The sequence below is a fragment of the Hemicordylus capensis genome, chromosome 3, assembly GCF_027244095.1.
Source record: "Hemicordylus capensis ecotype Gifberg chromosome 3, rHemCap1.1.pri, whole genome shotgun sequence".
Taxonomy (NCBI): domain Eukaryota; kingdom Metazoa; phylum Chordata; class Lepidosauria; order Squamata; family Cordylidae; genus Hemicordylus; species Hemicordylus capensis.
The window spans coordinates 298840088-298857943 of NC_069659.1; the positions used below are offsets into that span (position 1 = coordinate 298840088).

At 40.3% G+C, this 17856-nt stretch overlaps 1 protein-coding gene across 7 annotated transcripts in view; it reads right to left on the reverse strand.

The window, feature by feature from the left end:
• The window catches only part of FARP2 (FERM, ARH/RhoGEF and pleckstrin domain protein 2), a 138496-nt gene that overhangs the window by 86202 nt on the left and 34438 nt on the right, over nt 1-17856 (reverse strand). For all 7 annotated transcript variants that reach the window (XM_053304708.1, XM_053304704.1, XM_053304706.1 and 4 more), the window contains 5 exons: nt 16423-16527; nt 14783-14825; nt 11783-11861; nt 10512-10609; nt 5796-5910 (listed from right to left, as the gene is read on the reverse strand). In XM_053304708.1, the coding sequence (XP_053160683.1) occupies nt 5796-5910; nt 10512-10609; nt 11783-11861; nt 14783-14825; nt 16423-16527 (440 nt within the window). The remainder of the gene's footprint in view (nt 1-5795; nt 5911-10511; nt 10610-11782; nt 11862-14782; nt 14826-16422; nt 16528-17856) is intronic.

Sequence of the window (17856 nt, forward strand, 5' to 3'; positions counted from 1 at the left end):
GGAGTTTTCGGCAGGTGAAGAGGTTTTAGACTGGGCCGAACCCAGGACCCTCACACCTTGAGGAGACTTTGCCAAAGTGGAGGGTGCAGTTAATGCATCATTGTATAGAGCTGCACGTAGATGAAGCTCCCTATTCCTCCCTGTCTGCTTAGAAAAAGACTGGCAGACTTTGCAGGTCAAAGTTAAATGGGCCTCCCCCAAACATAACAGGCACAAACTGTGGCCGTCCTGAGAGGGCAATTTTGCTCTACACTCTGTGCAGCGCTTAAATGTCTTTTTCCCCTTAGCAGCGTCCACTGTACTCCTTGAGACAAAACGTGGTCAAATAGCCAGAATCAGTCTGATCTTTCAGTTAAAAAACGGCGCGCAACAGCAGGTCCAGAAAACAGTTCAAGGTCAATATTTAAGCAGTCCAAATCACAAATCCAAAGAACAGTCGACAAACAGTCCAGGTCAGAATGGTGGTAGAACTTTTTTCTAACGTGAATTTGCAAGGAACCAAAACGAAGGAGCCGCAGAAATCGCGAGCGATCCCTATGGCGGTCGAAAAGGAACCAAGGTGCCTGTGCTTCCTCCCGCCTTAAATAGCCACGTGGTCACGTGGGGCAGGGCGCAGGTGCCGTAGAAGTGCTGTAGAACTTGATACCAAAAGGCTTCCGCACAGGCACAGAACCCACTCTAATGGTATCAATGGATCACGACCCAGATCATGATGCTTCTTGCGTAGCACCTCAATTACTAGCAAGGGAGGTAGATGATTAAATAATAAGCCTTCTTGGTATATTAGATTCACAAGTGTATTGAATGGGTGCTGATAATTGCTTCCCCCCCCCCCCACAACCTTTTGACCACTGAAAGAAGAACCTATAGCATAGGGTCCACGAAAAAGCTATAAACACACACAAAATGTGGCCATAAATACTAGTTTCTTAACCTGCATACATATCTTAGATTAAAAATCCTGACAATTTTATTCTATTCTGGTGACAAGAAGAATTCAGCAACACAATGCTTGCCTTCAAATGACACAGCATTTTCAGTTAACCTTCAGTATATCTACACAAGATAGTGTGCTTCTGAACTGGGGAAAACCAGGAATTGTGCCAAGTAGTCCACCCTGTGCAAATGTTTACAAGCATAAAGCAGTTTCAGAGTAATTATCTTCAGATGTTTTCAGTTGACTAATCCTCACAGACTGGCCTGAAAATCTGGTCTAATTTTGTTATCCATTAAGTAGATAAATCTACTTAACCAGCCTTCGGCCAGCAGACTGCCAATTTAAAACATTTTCTCAACCAGAAATGCACCCCTGAAATAGATTGCAATAATGAGTTCTATACTTGCATAGGCAATATTTGAACATTATTGCAATATCTGCCCAATAATAGGGGTGCTTCTGAATTAATTTGTCTATTTTGTGACTTTTAACTTGCAAAGTAGGACACTACATATTATGAAACCACACAAATGAGCAGAATACAGCTCCAACACAGGAATTCCTACAAGTGAAGCTATAGGCTTCTTTGGAAGACGACATTGCCCCAAACCTGCTTTTGCCAAGATAACAGGTAATACAAAGGGGACACTTATAGAGGTACGATAGGCAAGAATGTTTAACCTTCAAATGCACACCTATTATTTCCTGTAAATATCTGTCCCCAGCTGGAGTCTCCTAGTTTTGCGGTATGTGAGGAGGGAGGAATACCTTTAAAAATAATTTGCAAGTGCACATCCCTACCATTGATTCTCACCTGCCAATGTCCTCCTTCAGCCTCCCCATTAACATTCTAAGGGGGGTGGGGAGTTGGAAGTCTCCTTTTCACATAGATGAATGTATTGTTCCCAGATACACTGCATATTGTGTAAGCAAGGGCAGAGTACATGCTGCTAAGTTCACTGATGTTCCATAGTTTGCTTCATCATGATTTACTTTTAATACAATATTTTAATCAAGATTAAATTAAGGCCTGAGCAAGCAATCAGATGGGCCATCTCTTGTTACCAAAATATTTTAATCCATAAAGGTGCTCTGCTCAAAGCTTTAAATGGCAGCAGGGAACACTGATTAAACTGCCTACCACCAATGCACTATATTTGAATATCATCTTGCCAATGCTCACGTGTATATTACACTATTGTACATTGTCTGTACAGTGAAACCCCACTATTTGCAGACTCACCACCCACGTTTTCGCGTATTCACCCGATTTTATTATCTGCAGGTACTAAAGGGTTAAAAGCCATGTATCCGCGGTTCCTAGAGGACCAGAAGTGACCACAAGATCACTTCCTACTGCCATTTTGTAAGCATTTCTAAGCAGCATGTAAGCAGAAGCCATTTTTGTGGATCATTTCTGTTTTTAAAAGGCAATTTCCCCATCCTTTTTCATGGTTTGGGGGGGCATTTCGCTGCTCGAGGGGCACTGCTGGGGAATGCAGTAGGGTTCCCCGCCCCATCTTTCACCTTAAAAAAAAATCCTTTTTGTTCTTTTTATTCAATCCAGGAACCTAACCCCACTTTGCCCATAGGCATAATGCCTCGCTACTCATGGGCTTTTTGCTTGTGGTAGTAAGGGAGGAATGGAACCCCCGCGAGTAACAAGGTTGTCTGTATTTCAAGTTTAAACGCCACTACTCCCCACACACAGAGAAAGTAGAAACATTTAAGTTTCGTTGCCAAGTGATTAATTCAAGAAGAGGAGAGGAGAGCTGGTCTTGTGGTAGCAAGCATGACTTGTCCCCTTAGGGTCCACCCTTGGTTGCATATGAAAGGGAGACTAGAAGTGTGAGCACTGGAAGATATTCCCCTCAGGGGATGGAGCCACTCTGGGAAGAGCATCTAGGTTCCAGGTTCCCTCCCTGGCTTCTCCAAGATAGGGCTGAGAGAGATTCCTGCCTGAAACCTTGAAGAAGCCGCTGCCAGTCAGTGAAGACAATAATGAGCTAGATCAGTGTTTCTCAAACTTTTTGGAGTCAAGGACCGCTAAATTCTTCGTGCAGAGTTTCAAGGACCGCTACATTCTTCATGCGCAGTTTCCCGGACCAGCAGTTAGTAAAGGGGTTTCAAGTCTGTCTGTCTATCAGACTTCTATACTGCCCAAAACTTGCATCTCTGGGCAGTTTAGAATGAAAATAATATAAGCATTAAAATAATTAAATTTGGAATCTTTTGCAAACATGGAATATTAGGGGTTCTTAACCTTGGGTCCCTCAGTTAAACTCCCATAACCCCCAACAACAATGGCATTTGGCCATTATGGCTGGGGATTATGGGAGTAGAAGTCCACCAATGTCTGGGTACCCAAGGTTGAGAACCCCTGAATCTAAAAGCCTGGGTGAACAAATTTGTCTCCAGTATGTCTGGAGTGGAGGTGCTTGTGATTACTCAATGGAGAGGGGATGTTGGGCCATTAGAAAAATTCAAAAGCTACATGGGGCCAATGAAAACAACATACAAGCAAGCCCCACTGATGCAAGAGGGAAACAGCGTTCCCTCTCAAGGCGCCTCGACCACAACAGGCAGCTGGGTTTCAATCAACCAACCTTTGGCTGCAAACAATGAGCATGCAAGAACCAGCAGCCCTTCAAGTGGCGCCCACTGCCATACTTTTTCCTCCATGCCCCCGCATCGCATACAGTTTGAAGCTGTAAAGATAGGGAATAAGATAGCTGTAGGAAGATCTCAGCAGCACGTGGAGGCAAGGCACAAGAAGGGTCCCACGCCTCCGTGATACTCTTCCTCTTCCGTGCCATGTGCAAAATTGAGTAAGTGAGTGCCTTGATTTCAGTTGTGGGGGGGGGGGTTGACTCCCAGTCAGGGACCGGCACTCAACCCTTCGGGGACCGGCAGCGGTCCAGGGACCGGTGGTTGAGAAACACTGAGCTAGATAGACCAATGGTCTGACTCAGTATATGGCAGCTTCCTATGTTCCTAAGAATGGTTTGAAATCTGTCTGCCATCACTGTCAAGTAATACATGAGAAGATGTAAATGTTCTAAATGATCACACTGTGTCACTAGACAGTGAGCTCAATGAAAACTGATGCACACACTGTTCAAGAAGAACTGGGAATGTCCACAGTGCTATATGCAAAACCTGGGGAAATAATGTTATCAGTCTGTGCCACAAATGTTCTTTGGAAACATGCTTGTTGCATATCCCTAATTTGATAAGTCTTTTACTACAGAGATGCAATTATTCACACATTTAATCATGAGTAGTCCCACTGACTACAGTGACTCTTCCCTGCTTCTATCTGAAAGTGTATCTCCCAGGTATTTCAACACTTTGATATGAATGTAACTGTCATCTGAACTATACAGCTGATAGCTGGGAGTGCATTATTTTTGCTCTACTCAGTGCTAAATTCCCTCAGTAGTAAGAAAGGCCATTTTTATTTGTCTCATTGCCTCCGTTTTCATTGCTGTCTTCCTAGTTTGTCTGATTATTTAAATCAGGAGTAGGCAGCCTTGGCTCTCCAGCTGCTGTTAAACTACAACTCTCATCATCTCCAGCCTCAATAAATTGTGGCTAGGGACTATGGGAGTTGTAGTTCAACAATAGCTGGAGAGTCAAGGCTGCCTACACCTGATTTAAATAGTGCATTAGGAATACAGTATAGGAAATCACTCAGAAGTGAGCCAAACCACATTATACAACTGAAGTTGCAATATTGATTATATATTCAAACAAACAGTATATAGGAGACATTTACTCGTTTTACAAATAGGGAAGAGAGGATGCTCTCTCTCTCACACACACACTCATCAAACTTACAGAGCAAGCTCCTTTTCCCATACCTATTAGCTTCAGCTGCAAGGCTACTGATCCAGCAGCCACCACTTCACTTCTGGAACAAGGCTATCGTGGGTTGCATTTATGCTGAACTCAACATCAGCCAGAAGTTACAGTCAATAATCTGATTTATTTTGCTGCCTCAATGAAACACACCACTATGTATATATTTACAAAAAGGAACACTTGACAGTAGCAATGGTAGCCAAGCAAAAACTAACACTCTGCACTGATGGCCAAAGAACACCTGAGACTGTTTTTTTCTTTTTCCCCCTCCCTGTCTTATTCCTACTCTAGGAAGAATCCTTTTTATAGGGTTCAGGCTCCTCTCCTCCCTCATCCGCTGCTTCCAAGGAACACGTAAGACCACAGTTGCTTCCTTGATCACATCAAATTGATTCAGCCACCAGTCAGACCACCCCATCCCTTAACAGACTCTTCTCATTGCTATGTACTAAGGCTAGATCTGCTGTGCAACAGGTCCCACCCTGACAACCAGACACACTGGGCATTTGCCAGAATTTCCCCTTTGTTTTTGCCCTCCACATTCCTACTCCACATGTGCTGCACAGACATGCTCTACATGTCTTCCCTTTTAAAATGGAAGACCCCTATGTTACCCTTGATTTGATGACATTAAAAATTTGGCCTAAAGATTTTTTTCGCAGTTTCAGGCCCAAAACATGCTCAGAAACCTATTTCCTAAAGCAAAATGTTTAAACCACTTTACAGCCATTTGCCTTTGGATTTTTCTGCAGTTTGCCAGATTATACCCCTCACCACCAGGTAGCCTCCAAGCCATATTTCAAACTGGTTGAAAAACTGCCTTGGTTTTATGTCAAAGAGTAAGTTTAACACTATAATTATAGGACACTGAATCCCAACCAATTTAACTAGGACACACCAAGTCAAGCCTCCTCCTAGCATTACTCTGGTGTTAATCTGTAATAAAATAACCACTGCGTTGACTAGCAGAAATGCAACATTAATTTACTCTTACATGTGCTTCCTGTGAAATTCAAGTATTTTTCCTAGCAGTCTCTCCTGGTTTGGAAAGTACCGGTTGTTTTTAAGGTGCTCGCGGTCCCCTGATTCATCAAAATCTCCAATCTCCGCTATGATTCAAGAGAAAAAAGAGATAGTTTTAAAAGTTATACACCAAAGGAATATTATTATTTCTTCATTGTTGAAAACTGTTTACATAAAGGATTCACTTGCCAAGTCCCTGAAGATATTCTTTTTATTTTACAAGTGTATGATTTCCCACACGTACAACCCCTCACTCATTAGCTTTTCTTAAAGAGGTACTGTTCCCATCTTGTGGAATTTTCAGTTCTCAGCATTTGCAACTTTCCCCCGCTTTCCTTTCCTAGCCTTATGCTATGGATATGATCAGTGATCCAGTGTGACTCTGGCTTGTTGAAACCTCCAAATAGACATCTGCCACAATTTGTCCTACTACTTTCACCAACACTGGCTTTAAAGATTTTCAACATATGCTCAAATCTTGACCAAGACAACATTTCTAAATGTGATCAAATGACTGTACCCTAGAACAGCCAGCCAGAGAGCCAAACCAGAGCCTTGACTTAGTTCTAAATGATGCCCAGGAGCCAATGCAAGACATAAATGTTACTGAACCAATCAGGAATAGTAACTACAGTGCTGGCAACCTCAACATACATGTGAGTAGTAAATGACCCAGATAATCCAACATAGTCACATTTAACCTCAAAGAGAAAACAAAGATTACAGGATTAAACAGAATTTGAAAAGGAGACAAGCAGGTGAACTCTCTTCAGGATGCTTGGAGGTTATTTAAAACCATGCTATACCTCAGATTAGGAAAGGAATAAACACGTCAGAGAGAATGCTGGTGTGATTAAGCAGCAAAATCAAGAAAGCTTTATTTTAGAACTACAAGTAATGCCCAAATGCAGAAAATATAAAAAAGCACAAACTGTAGCAAAACAAATGTAAGCTGATAAGACAAGTAAAGAGGGAAGGAAGGAAGGAAGGAAAAGGACCGATGAGCATACTGCCAAGAACATTAAGATAAACAACAATAAAAACTTATTTAACATCAGAAGCAGGAAACTAGTGAGAGCTGTTAAGCTGACAAGAGAGATTACAAAGAAGGTGAATGAATTATTTGTGTGCCTGTGTTTACAGACCAAAATATTCTGAACTCACACCTGAATCACATTTTCCCCCCTAGGAGAGCATCAGAAAAATTAAGCCACAGAGAAATGACTGGAGAAAATACTGGAGTCAGTAAGGGAGAAATGGGCTGAGCCTGCATACCTAGTCAGCCAATTACTAGCCAGGGGATAGGTGGGGCCAGGGTAGGTTATGCTGTGAAGCCCTGGCCACAAGACTCCAGAATGGAAGTAATTCATAGGATGAGATCAGATTTAGGTACATTTATTTTTTTGCCACAAACGTTGGCAAAGTTTTCTTGTTGGGGTGATCACAATTATTGAGTGCTACATATTAAAGATAAGGGGTAAAGGAGAGGATGGCAGGGGACTATCTTCTACGGTTGCCATATTCTGGCTTTCCAAATCCAGGTGCCAAATTTGCATATTGAAAATTTTTGAGCAGAATGCGGATTGCACATTTTGCTCCATAACCCCGCTTCTACAAGGGCTAGAGCTTAGCTTTTTTGTTTAAATGAAAGCTGAAACCTGGGGCAGTCTGGGTGAGATGCTTAAAATCTGGGCGAAACCCAGAATTTCAGGGGGGCATGGCAACTCTTCTATCTCCACTCCAGCCTTGCTATGTGCCTGCTTTGAGGGTGACAAACATGTAGATATAGGTAATCTGGTAGACATATACTTTTGAAAACCTTCTCACTGAAGACTTCTGAGCAAACTTGGCAGTCATAATACAGCATTAGAGGGCAGGTCCTCTTAGTAATCAGTTACTGATCCATAACAAGAAGTAGAGGATAGGAATAAAAGATGATTTTTCACCACAAAAGTAGGAAGATAGTAGGGTCCCCTTATTGGAACAGGTGCATAGTTAATTCACTTATAAACATTATGGGGAGGAGGCCAAGTTTGCAGAGGACACCAAGTTATTTAGGAGGATGAAGAGCAAAGAGAACTTGAAAAGGGATATGCCTAAACTGGGTGAATAGTCAACAAATTGGCAAATGAAACTCAGTTATGTAACTCTAATCCAGTGACACACACTGACCAAAATAAAATAAAAATAAAAATTTAAAATTTAAAAATTCCTAGCTTCGCATTTATATTGATGGTTTCTAAAATGGTAGTGACTAACCAGGAATGAGATCTGGGGTCAGGGTGAATAACTCAATGAAAAATGGCAACTCAGTGTGCCGTGGCAGCAAAATCCATCTTGGGGATTATGAGGAAAGGGACTGAAAATAAGATTGCCAGTATAATAATGCCCTTCTATAAAGCCATGATGCAACCATATCTGTAATATTGTGCACAGTGCTGGTCACCTCTATCTCAGAACACACATCATAAAGCTGGAAAGAGTGCAGAAAAAGGCAATCAAAATGATCTAGTGGCTGCAGCATCTTCCCTTTAAAGGAAAGGCCCATGCATTTGGAGCTATTTAGCTTACAGAAAGAAAAAGGACAGACAATTCAGAGGAAATATGTTAGAGGCTTATACATTTATGCACAGTGTGATGAGATCTTCCCCTCATAATCCTAGAATGCAGAGTCACCAATTAAACATGAAATTGAATGAATAAATAAGAAATAATAAACAGATTGGCTATAGATTCAGAACAGACAAAAGAAAGCATTTATTTTCAAAACACACTATGGAATTGTTTGCCACAACATGTGTTAATGGATAAGGCCTTAGATGGCATAAACTGATATTCAACAAATTCATGGAGGACAGGTCTATCAACAACTATCAGCCATAATAGCTAGATGGAATCTCCAAGTTTCAAAAATTCATCTGAACCAAGGCGGGTGGGCAGAGAACGGCTATTGTCCTCATGCCCTGCCTTGTGGGCTTCCCAGCAATATCTGGTTAGCTGCTACTGGAAGCAAGATGCTGGACTAGGTGGACTTTTGGTTATCCAGCAGGCCTGTTTCTTATATTCAAGCAGTATCAGCACTGCTATAACAGATTCTAGCATGTAATCACCAATGTGTAAGTCACAACTTAAACAAGACACTGGGTGTGCTGACATGCTAGAATTGTACACTTAATGACCGAATGCCAAGTTTAAACACTGGGCCAAGTATGTGCTAATGCCCCCACCACCACCACCACCACACAAACACATACGGAAAGCAACTGGTTTTATTCTACATGCTAGAAGTATGGGTGCTGGGTTACAAAGGTAAATTTTCTTATGCATGCTCAGCATCATATTTAAAAGCAGACTTAAACTTAGAACCAAGGAGATATCCGCATAGGACTGGATGTTTCAGATGAAAATGATTAATGCTTATGCTATATCAACTGAATCAGGACAGCCTGATGTTGAAACCTGCTGCCAGTACTCAAGAAAGACCCCCCCAACCTATAGTGTTATCAAATCTAAAAACAAGCTTTGAAGGATGTACTTCACCTTTTATGAATAGTCCAAGAGAGAATTACAACAGGTACTAATTTTTCCTTTATATTCTAAGCTTCTATCCAAACTGAGCATATTTTCCCAGAGCACAGCGTATTTTTTTAAAAATCATGTTTGCTTACATGCAGCTCTCTGCACTTCAGACCTTTGAAGCAGTCTCTTCCTGTACCTTAGGAGGACAGCTTGCACCCAGTGATAGAATAAAAGGCATTAAATATCATAGGATGCTTTAAGCATTCACCACTACCAGGATAGATGAATGCTGCAATCAGGTTTTCTCATATCCTCATAGCAACTACAGTTGTCTACATTAAGGCCTATCACTACTCTTGGTGATTTAACTGAGATTTTAAGTGTGCATAATTAACCACAGGATTGTAGCAGCAGAAAGTCAACAGCCTAAAAAAATAAACCACATATATAGAATCTATAAAGCAGGGGTTCCCAACTAGTGGTATTCCATATGTTGCTGAACTACAACTACCATCACCCCCAGCCACAATAAAATGTAGGAATTTATTATAGGAATTGTAGGGATTACAGGAATTGTAGTTCAGCATCTAGAGTTCCAGAGGTTGGGAACCGCTGCTGTAAAGGTTTTATTCCTTTACTAAAAAAAAAAAAAATCACATGGAGATAATATAATCACTTGAATTCGTTGGGACACTGGAGCCACTTATAAATCACAGGTTGATTTAATTAATTTTAAACTGTTGGATAAATTCTGTGGAAGATCAGAGATGAGGCTTCTTGAACATTATGTTGTTGAATAAGAAAGTGATTCAAAATGCTCTAGGTTACAAGTGGCCTCAAATACCACATTTCCTTCCCACCAACTACAGTGATACTGTCTTTCTCTTGTTTCTACATCACATTATAAGCCAATCAATGAAATAAGTGCCAAAGAGACCCAGTGTACTATAGCAGACAGAGCACTAACTTGGATCAGGGAGATCCAGGTTCCAATCCCTACTAGAACCACATTTTTCATATATGATAAAGAAAAAAAGAAGGGTGTCAAATAAGAATCTTCTGGCAGTTATTGCACTAACAGAAGCAAGCCAATAAATGTATTTTTATTCTTCTACAATACTAAAGTGCAGCTGCTTTATGTACCATATAGACAACATTAGATACTAACACTGCAGAAGGTGAGAGACGAGAAGTGCTGCTGTATTGTCATTGCAGGTAAGGCGTTCTTCTGCTAGATCTCTCTTGATTTGCAATGCAAAAAGATACCTAAAAGGGAAGAATCAGTAGTATATTGTTAACTGAGCTGTAAGAAATAATTCACTCTAGCAGAAAGACGTTTAGACACTCAGTGTCAGCCATTCACTGTCCATATCACCTTACTAGCCATTGCTGACTAAGACATATGGCATCACCAGGCATGGTAACCACACATTCTTGGGAAAATTTTACCCACACTAACATATAGCAATACTACCTACAATATTAATGGGCTTTGCACCATAATTGGCTAAGGCTATACTAGTAAGAGTCCTACCTAAATGGCATAATGCAATGCCAACATGCCCCAACTGAATCAAGATTCAGCTATAGCTCTTTTCACCATACAACTCTTTGAACCTATTCACTTTTCTATCCTTTCAATAGAACACAGTGCAAAACAAACAAACAAAAAGAATCTCATTTTCTAGTTAAAGATGGTCACACACACACACACACACACACACACACACACACACACACCCCTCAACCCCCATATGCTAGCTTAATAGAATAGGCGGAATTAGTTGTTTTGTTTTTATGTTCACCTATGTCTCCCACAGATCCTGCAGTCATTAAGAGAAGTAATTTAGGAAAGGAAGAGTGAAAGCAAACTGAGAAAATCAGAAATCGTGACAACTAAGCAGATAGGATGAGTTTTGAAACATTGAGGGAAAAGTATGTGCAGGTGGGCTTAGGTAGAACATGAAGAAAATGTATTTTCAAACCAAATAGCATGGTTTGGCAAAAAAACGGGTATGAGAGGCCTGGAGGCGAGCACAGCTGCAACTAATACACTTCAGCAGATGAGAAGAACATGGAAGGAGAAAGCAATTTCTAGATACAGCAGTGCTTCCTACTCAAAGCACGCACAGAAGGAAACACTGTCAGACAGAGATACAGTCAGATGACACAAATACAGACAAATCACCCTGGTAACATCTAGGAACAGAACGAGGTACAGGCTCTTTGAAGAGAGTCCTTCAATGTATACCTTTCCAAGTAAACCACCACCACCACTCACCTACCCCTTAATCATTTTCCTTGTGAGTGTTTCTAAAATGGGTATTATGAAAATTTTCTAGTATATAGTTTTCTCTGCAGCCAGCTGAAGAAACATCATTTTCCTCAGTTGAATGCAGTGTTGTAAATAATTAAGACCTTAACAGAAATATTATTTACCTGGTATATTCCTCTTGCAACTGCCCAGGATCAGGAGGAAAGAATTTTACAGCTAGACGAAGAATTGCACTCTTTGGTCCTTTAGGAAAAGATACATTCTATTACTTTAATATGCTTTCATATTATTTTTTAAATAGTTGAACTGAACTGCAACTGTCAAAGCCCTCAAAGAGAGGTCATGGGATTTAAGCATTTATGTTGTCACACAGCTGCATCTGGCCCAATGCCCCAATGCCCTTCTAACAGCATTCTCTCTGGGGTTCCAATAGCATAGGAGACCTCTATACACAATGCTTTAAGCCTAGATGATTGCATCCCACTGGTTCATAGAATCATAAAACTGTAGCGTTTGAAGGCACCTTGGAGATCTTCTAATCCAAACCTCTGCTCAGTGTAGGAAACTACTACAGCATCCCTGACAGGTTTTCAGAGTCTGAATACCTCAAGAGAGGGACAGCCCATTAATTACCGCATGAAGCAGACTGTTCCACTGTCAAACAGCTCTTGTAGTCAAGAAATTCTAAATTCATCATGTGAGCAGCACCACCAGAACATAGCATTTGAAGGTATCCCATGCACAATATACAATTGGCTTCTAACACTTCCAGTACACCAATATCATTTTCATGTAAAACCTTTGGTCCTGCCCCTACATGAAAACAACATCAGTACACAAACAATGTTGGGAGTCAACAAAACTCCAGATGAATAAGAGAGCTTTCCCACTAAACGACCAAGTTATGTGAACAAGCAGAGACAACCTGGCCAATCCAGGCCATAACAGTTATGTAGTTTATGTGGGCCTAGAGGCATGCAAGGCACGGGTTCCTATCTCAGTTCTCAGGGCCAGATTGGTCACTACCTACACTCTTAACCAGATGAATCAGGAGCAATCTGCACTGTGCTTGGGGATAGGAAAGATAGGATGTGCAGTATTTTTGTTACTAATTATTCTTATTTTTTGTTAAGCAAAATGGACATTATATACACAATAATAAGGGGGGGAAGAACGCTTCTGGACTACATCATGTTCTACTCAGCAAATAACGCTAAGTAAGGGACAGCTCTCAAAAGTTTCAAAGAAGTTTGAGATAAAGAAATTCTGAACAGAATTCATTTTATATGCTATCAAAGTTTAAAACTGGCTCAGTTAACCACAATGCATTAAATCAAAAGTTGCTGAGGAAAAGATCACAGCAATTGCTTATTGTACCACTAATGAATACCAGCATTTGAATTATCTTGAGAAAAGACCTACTGTTCTTCAGCCAATCTAGATTTTTTTTTTAAGTATATGGAACTTCCATGAACACATTATCTGTAGTAAATTACAAGAAAATTTCCCCGAAACTTGCAATAACACACAAATGCAAAAGCTTAGCAATTGCTGCCAAAATACCATTCCCCTGAAACCCAATGCATGACATTGTTAGTTAATACTATCATCAAAGATTGCAATGTTGTATTTTAGACTACCTAAAAGTTTTCAGTCCTTCATGAAGCTGCAGAGACCCAAAACTAACATATCCTCAAGCAGGGATGAGCAGACTTCAGACATACAGCATCTACTTTGTCTCTACCCCCCACACCACCACCACCACACACTAGAATTTTACAGTCTTCTGAGCACAGACTCAACCCATGAATTTGTGTTCAGTATCACAACTGAGCTCCAAGTTCTTTCACACAAAAATTCACTACCCATTTCTCCTCCAAGCCTTATTCAACTCAACAGCCTAGGCTGTGTGGGGGAGACTCGCCTTTGCTATTAAACACCCTATGAATCTACTGCAAACTGATCTACCAGTAGATCCTAATCTGCCTTCTGCCTACTCCCATACTAAAACTTATTTTCCCCATATTACATCCTCTATGTACATGCTTAAAATCCAAGCAACAGTACTGCTGAAAAATGAATTTTGTAACACAGATTTATGAAAAACAGACATGCTTCCAGGAACTTTGCCAGAAGTATCTCAGACTCGCATCTAAAAATATCATGTGTTTTCTTCCCCCTCCCCACCAATATTCTTGTGGAATCATCTGTGTAGTTCTTCAGGGTCCCCCCCTCCACCACCAAAATATTGTAAAGGAATCCTATGGTAGAAGATAGGCTGCTTTATGAAATCTTTGGAAAACCTAGTCTTAACTAATCCTGTCTATTGGTCCAGTATCAAATGCTCCCATCTGGAACAAATATTACCAGGCCACACAATTCTGGCAAGCTAGGTAAGACATCCTCCCGAGACATTCAAGTTTTATTTTTTCTGACATGAAAATGCACTTCATGTTATTTGCAGGGATTGAATAGTAGGGATGTGCAGAACAAGTTTTGGGCAGGTGGAGGCAGGGGCAGAGAGCAGTAGCTTTAAGGAGCAGGTACACAGGCCCTTACCTGCTCCTCGACTGCCACACCGCCATTCTGGTCCTGGCACTGTGCTGCTCAAAAGGCCACACGTGGCGGCTTCCCTGTTCCAGCAGGCTGCTGGGAACAGGGAAGCAGCCATGTGTGGCCTTTTGAGCAGCACAGTGCCAGGACCAGAATGGCAGTGGGGTGGCCAAGGAGCAGGTAAGGACATGCATACCTGTTCCTCAAAGCTATCTCTCACCCCCTGCCAAAACATTTAGGCTGTGGCAATGTGAATCATTTCAGCACCTAATGGGGCGCCAAAACCTTTCGCACACAACCCTACTGAATAGTAACCAATTTTCTAATTGAAAAACATATTACCTATTGTTCTATTCAAGATTTACCACTTTTAAAAACAAAATTCTAAAGACGCAACAATGTGATTCATTCCTTTGATATGCATTATCTGCATCATGAACATTCAGTTACTATGGGTTCCTACAATGGATATACTTGCAGACACTACCACTTCATAGCCAAGACGTAAAATAACTTGATTTAACAAACAAGTAACCCTATAATTTAAAAATCTGTATTCCCTGCCTTTACTCAGACTTTGAAAAAATACAGCTGTGTTAAAGTATGCTTACTTCGTATTTGTTTAACAACAGGTTTCATTGGCTCAAGCCAAATCTGAATGGAAAAAGAAAAAAAGAGGTTAAATGAAAAATCAGGTAAACATCACATCAATACAAAATACCAGGGAACAAAAATAATTTTAACAGCTATTAAGGACCTCCCCGCGCTCCCCACTTCAGTTCTATGAATATTTTTAGTTATACAATACACTTTGAAGTATGTCTAGAGCAAAATATAAATAGGGATTACAAAAATATAGCAAAAAGTATTATATAAGAAAAGGAGAATAGTTTCCTCAAGACAGTGAGGAAAAGGCAAGAAGCTTTGGGTTCGAAAGAGAGTAGAACACATTTTGGATGAATCTCAGGAAAATCTAACTATATGGATGCTGGTGTAATGAAGCCCATTACTCAAGGAAGTTATGGAATACCTTCCCCTGGAGGTTTCAAGGGAGAGTCTGAGAGAAATCTGTACAGGGTGGTTAAGGTCTAAAGAATGTTAACAGTGCCCAAAATTAGAATAAATGACCCTTGGGACTTGGGACCCCTTTCAACTGTATGAATGCATGTATTCATGTAAGCTTCAGGAATAGCTTCAGAGATCTTTTCATTCAGCCCCTGGGAAAGCAGCTGTATACCACCAGAGTAACTCACATAAATCTTTGCTATAAAGGACAAAGAATTTGTGGTATGCCCAGGAAGCTAGGCTTTTGGTGAAGAGCCTAGAACTTTACACCTAAATATGAAAACAAATTAAATGTATCAGGTACATTTATGAGAACTTGTGCAAAGAATTTTTAATGGAAAAAAATCCTACATTCTGCAAAGCTGTCAAGTCTGGTGCTGGTGAATGAAAGAATGAAACTATGCAGAGGAGAAGCAATGGGTTTGCACAGTCAGAGATATATGCACATGAAGCTATAAATATGATGAGCCAAAGCTATGAGTAGGGACCACCACATCCAGATGCCTTCGGGTTAAGAAGCTCATTTAAGGACTCTCAGCAGGTGTAAGGGCTCTTAACTCTCCCCCCGCCCCCAATTCATGTTGATCCATAAGCATCTCTAATGCTTATCAATTTCTGCTCTGAGAGCCAGATTTAGCAATATATTAACTGATCCAAGCCATAACATGCTTATTTTTTCATTTATTCTATATCATGTTTGTGCCCCTTGTTATAAAAACACCTTAATTCTAAGGTAAGGATACAGTAAGAATATCGCTCAGCGGACATAAGATTCCAATTTATAAACCACTCTGATGCAACTCGAGAAAAGTTAATCAAATGGCATGATGTATTTTTCTTAAACACAACGATCTTTTCAACACTGCTATCATGAACCAAGAATGTACACCACGAAGGCAGGCGAGAGGCTCAAAGCTCAAGTGAGACTGCACCATATTCATACAAAGTGAGCAGTGCTTGCTTCAAAAACAGAAGGGGGAAAAAGGAGCATTCAATAGTTCTGGGTGGTGCAATGATTTTACAGAACTACAGTGAAGTCCTCATTGGCAGCTTTGCTTGCTTGAATATAGTCTCCCCACCTTAGTGAAGTTTTGATTGAACCACAGAAACTCATTGTTGAAACACACAAAACTAAATAAGGAATCCATTCAAAAGTTCTTATGTTTTAGATAGAGCTGTTACATACCCAATATGACTGCATGTTCTGGAACTCAATTCCAAAGTAGTCAGATTCAACCAGATTCAAACGATGATATACCTCTGTCAGCAGCTTCTGCCCATAATATTTTGACTGGGAAAATAAATTAACACACATGTAAAAATGTGAATCAGAGTCCATCACACATAGAAATAATAGACATTAAATCCTGAAATTAAATGACTGATTTTTTACCCAAAGTGAAGAATCAAAACTAATTTTAAACAATCAAAGATATAATGGTAGCATCCACAGTTGTCCTTCATTTGGAACAAGGACACATGCTCTAATCTAAGGGTTCCTGTTCCAGACTAAAGACTCATGTGGATGCCTAATGTCAATTAAGGCTACATATGCACACATATCCACAATACAATACCATTTTTACATTACTTTCATATAGTTTGCATTCCAACAAAATAATTCAGAAGTCCCTCACTCTTCTCCCTTCATAATGTAATGTACTCAGACTTCTACTAACTGTACTATTTTGAAATGTTTTAAAGGCAACCTCAGGGAGACTCCTTTGGAGAAGCTGCCAAGTGCTAAAGATAAGCCAAAGTAGAAATTGTTTAAACTAAGAAATGGGATAAACATCTTGGTAAACTGATCACAAGATGAATGTATTTTTGTAAAGTATGCATGAGGCAATCTCCCAATGTTAATATGCAGAAAATAATTAAAACAATCTTCCAATGGCATTTACTGACTTAGAAACCCAAAGCTGTGTCTTACAGGATTAAATGTTATCCAAAACACAAAACACTACACCTTTTGCTTTTTAAAACCTTATATTAAAATCCTTTAAAATAAGCCTGACTGACATCCAGATTAACACTGCATTTGAGCTATGGGGTTTTTGCCACTCTCCCCTTCCCTCTGAAGCCCACTGTGTCTCCTAAAAACAGGCCCCCAAGGGTTGCATGAGGGAAGGGGGAGACTGGCGCCAGAGCAGCATTAGTTTGGATATCAGCCAATCTCCCCTTCCCATGTGTTTCCCTTTTATCAGGACCCATACCACTTCCATATAAGGAGAGGGCTAGATGCAGATTGTTATGCTAAGGATCAGTGTTCCCTCTAACAGGGACTCCCAGATGTTGTTGACTACAATTCCCATAATTCCCTAGCAAAAGCCTTTGCAGCTGGGGATTCTGGGAGTTGTAGTCCACATCATCTGGGCATCCCAGTTAAAAGGAATACTACTAAGAATTATTTTCTGTAGCAGTAAACAATTACTGAAGAATATTCAAAACTAATTAGTTTGCATAATTTCAACTTGCATATTTTCAGAATATTTTTATCTCCTGATTTACTTGTTTGTGTATACTTAAAGTAGGAGTAATTGGAAAAACAGTGGCAGCAGATGAGTATCCTTCTCCCAATTTTTTCAAGTGCTTATTACATCAAAGGCAAAATTCTTTC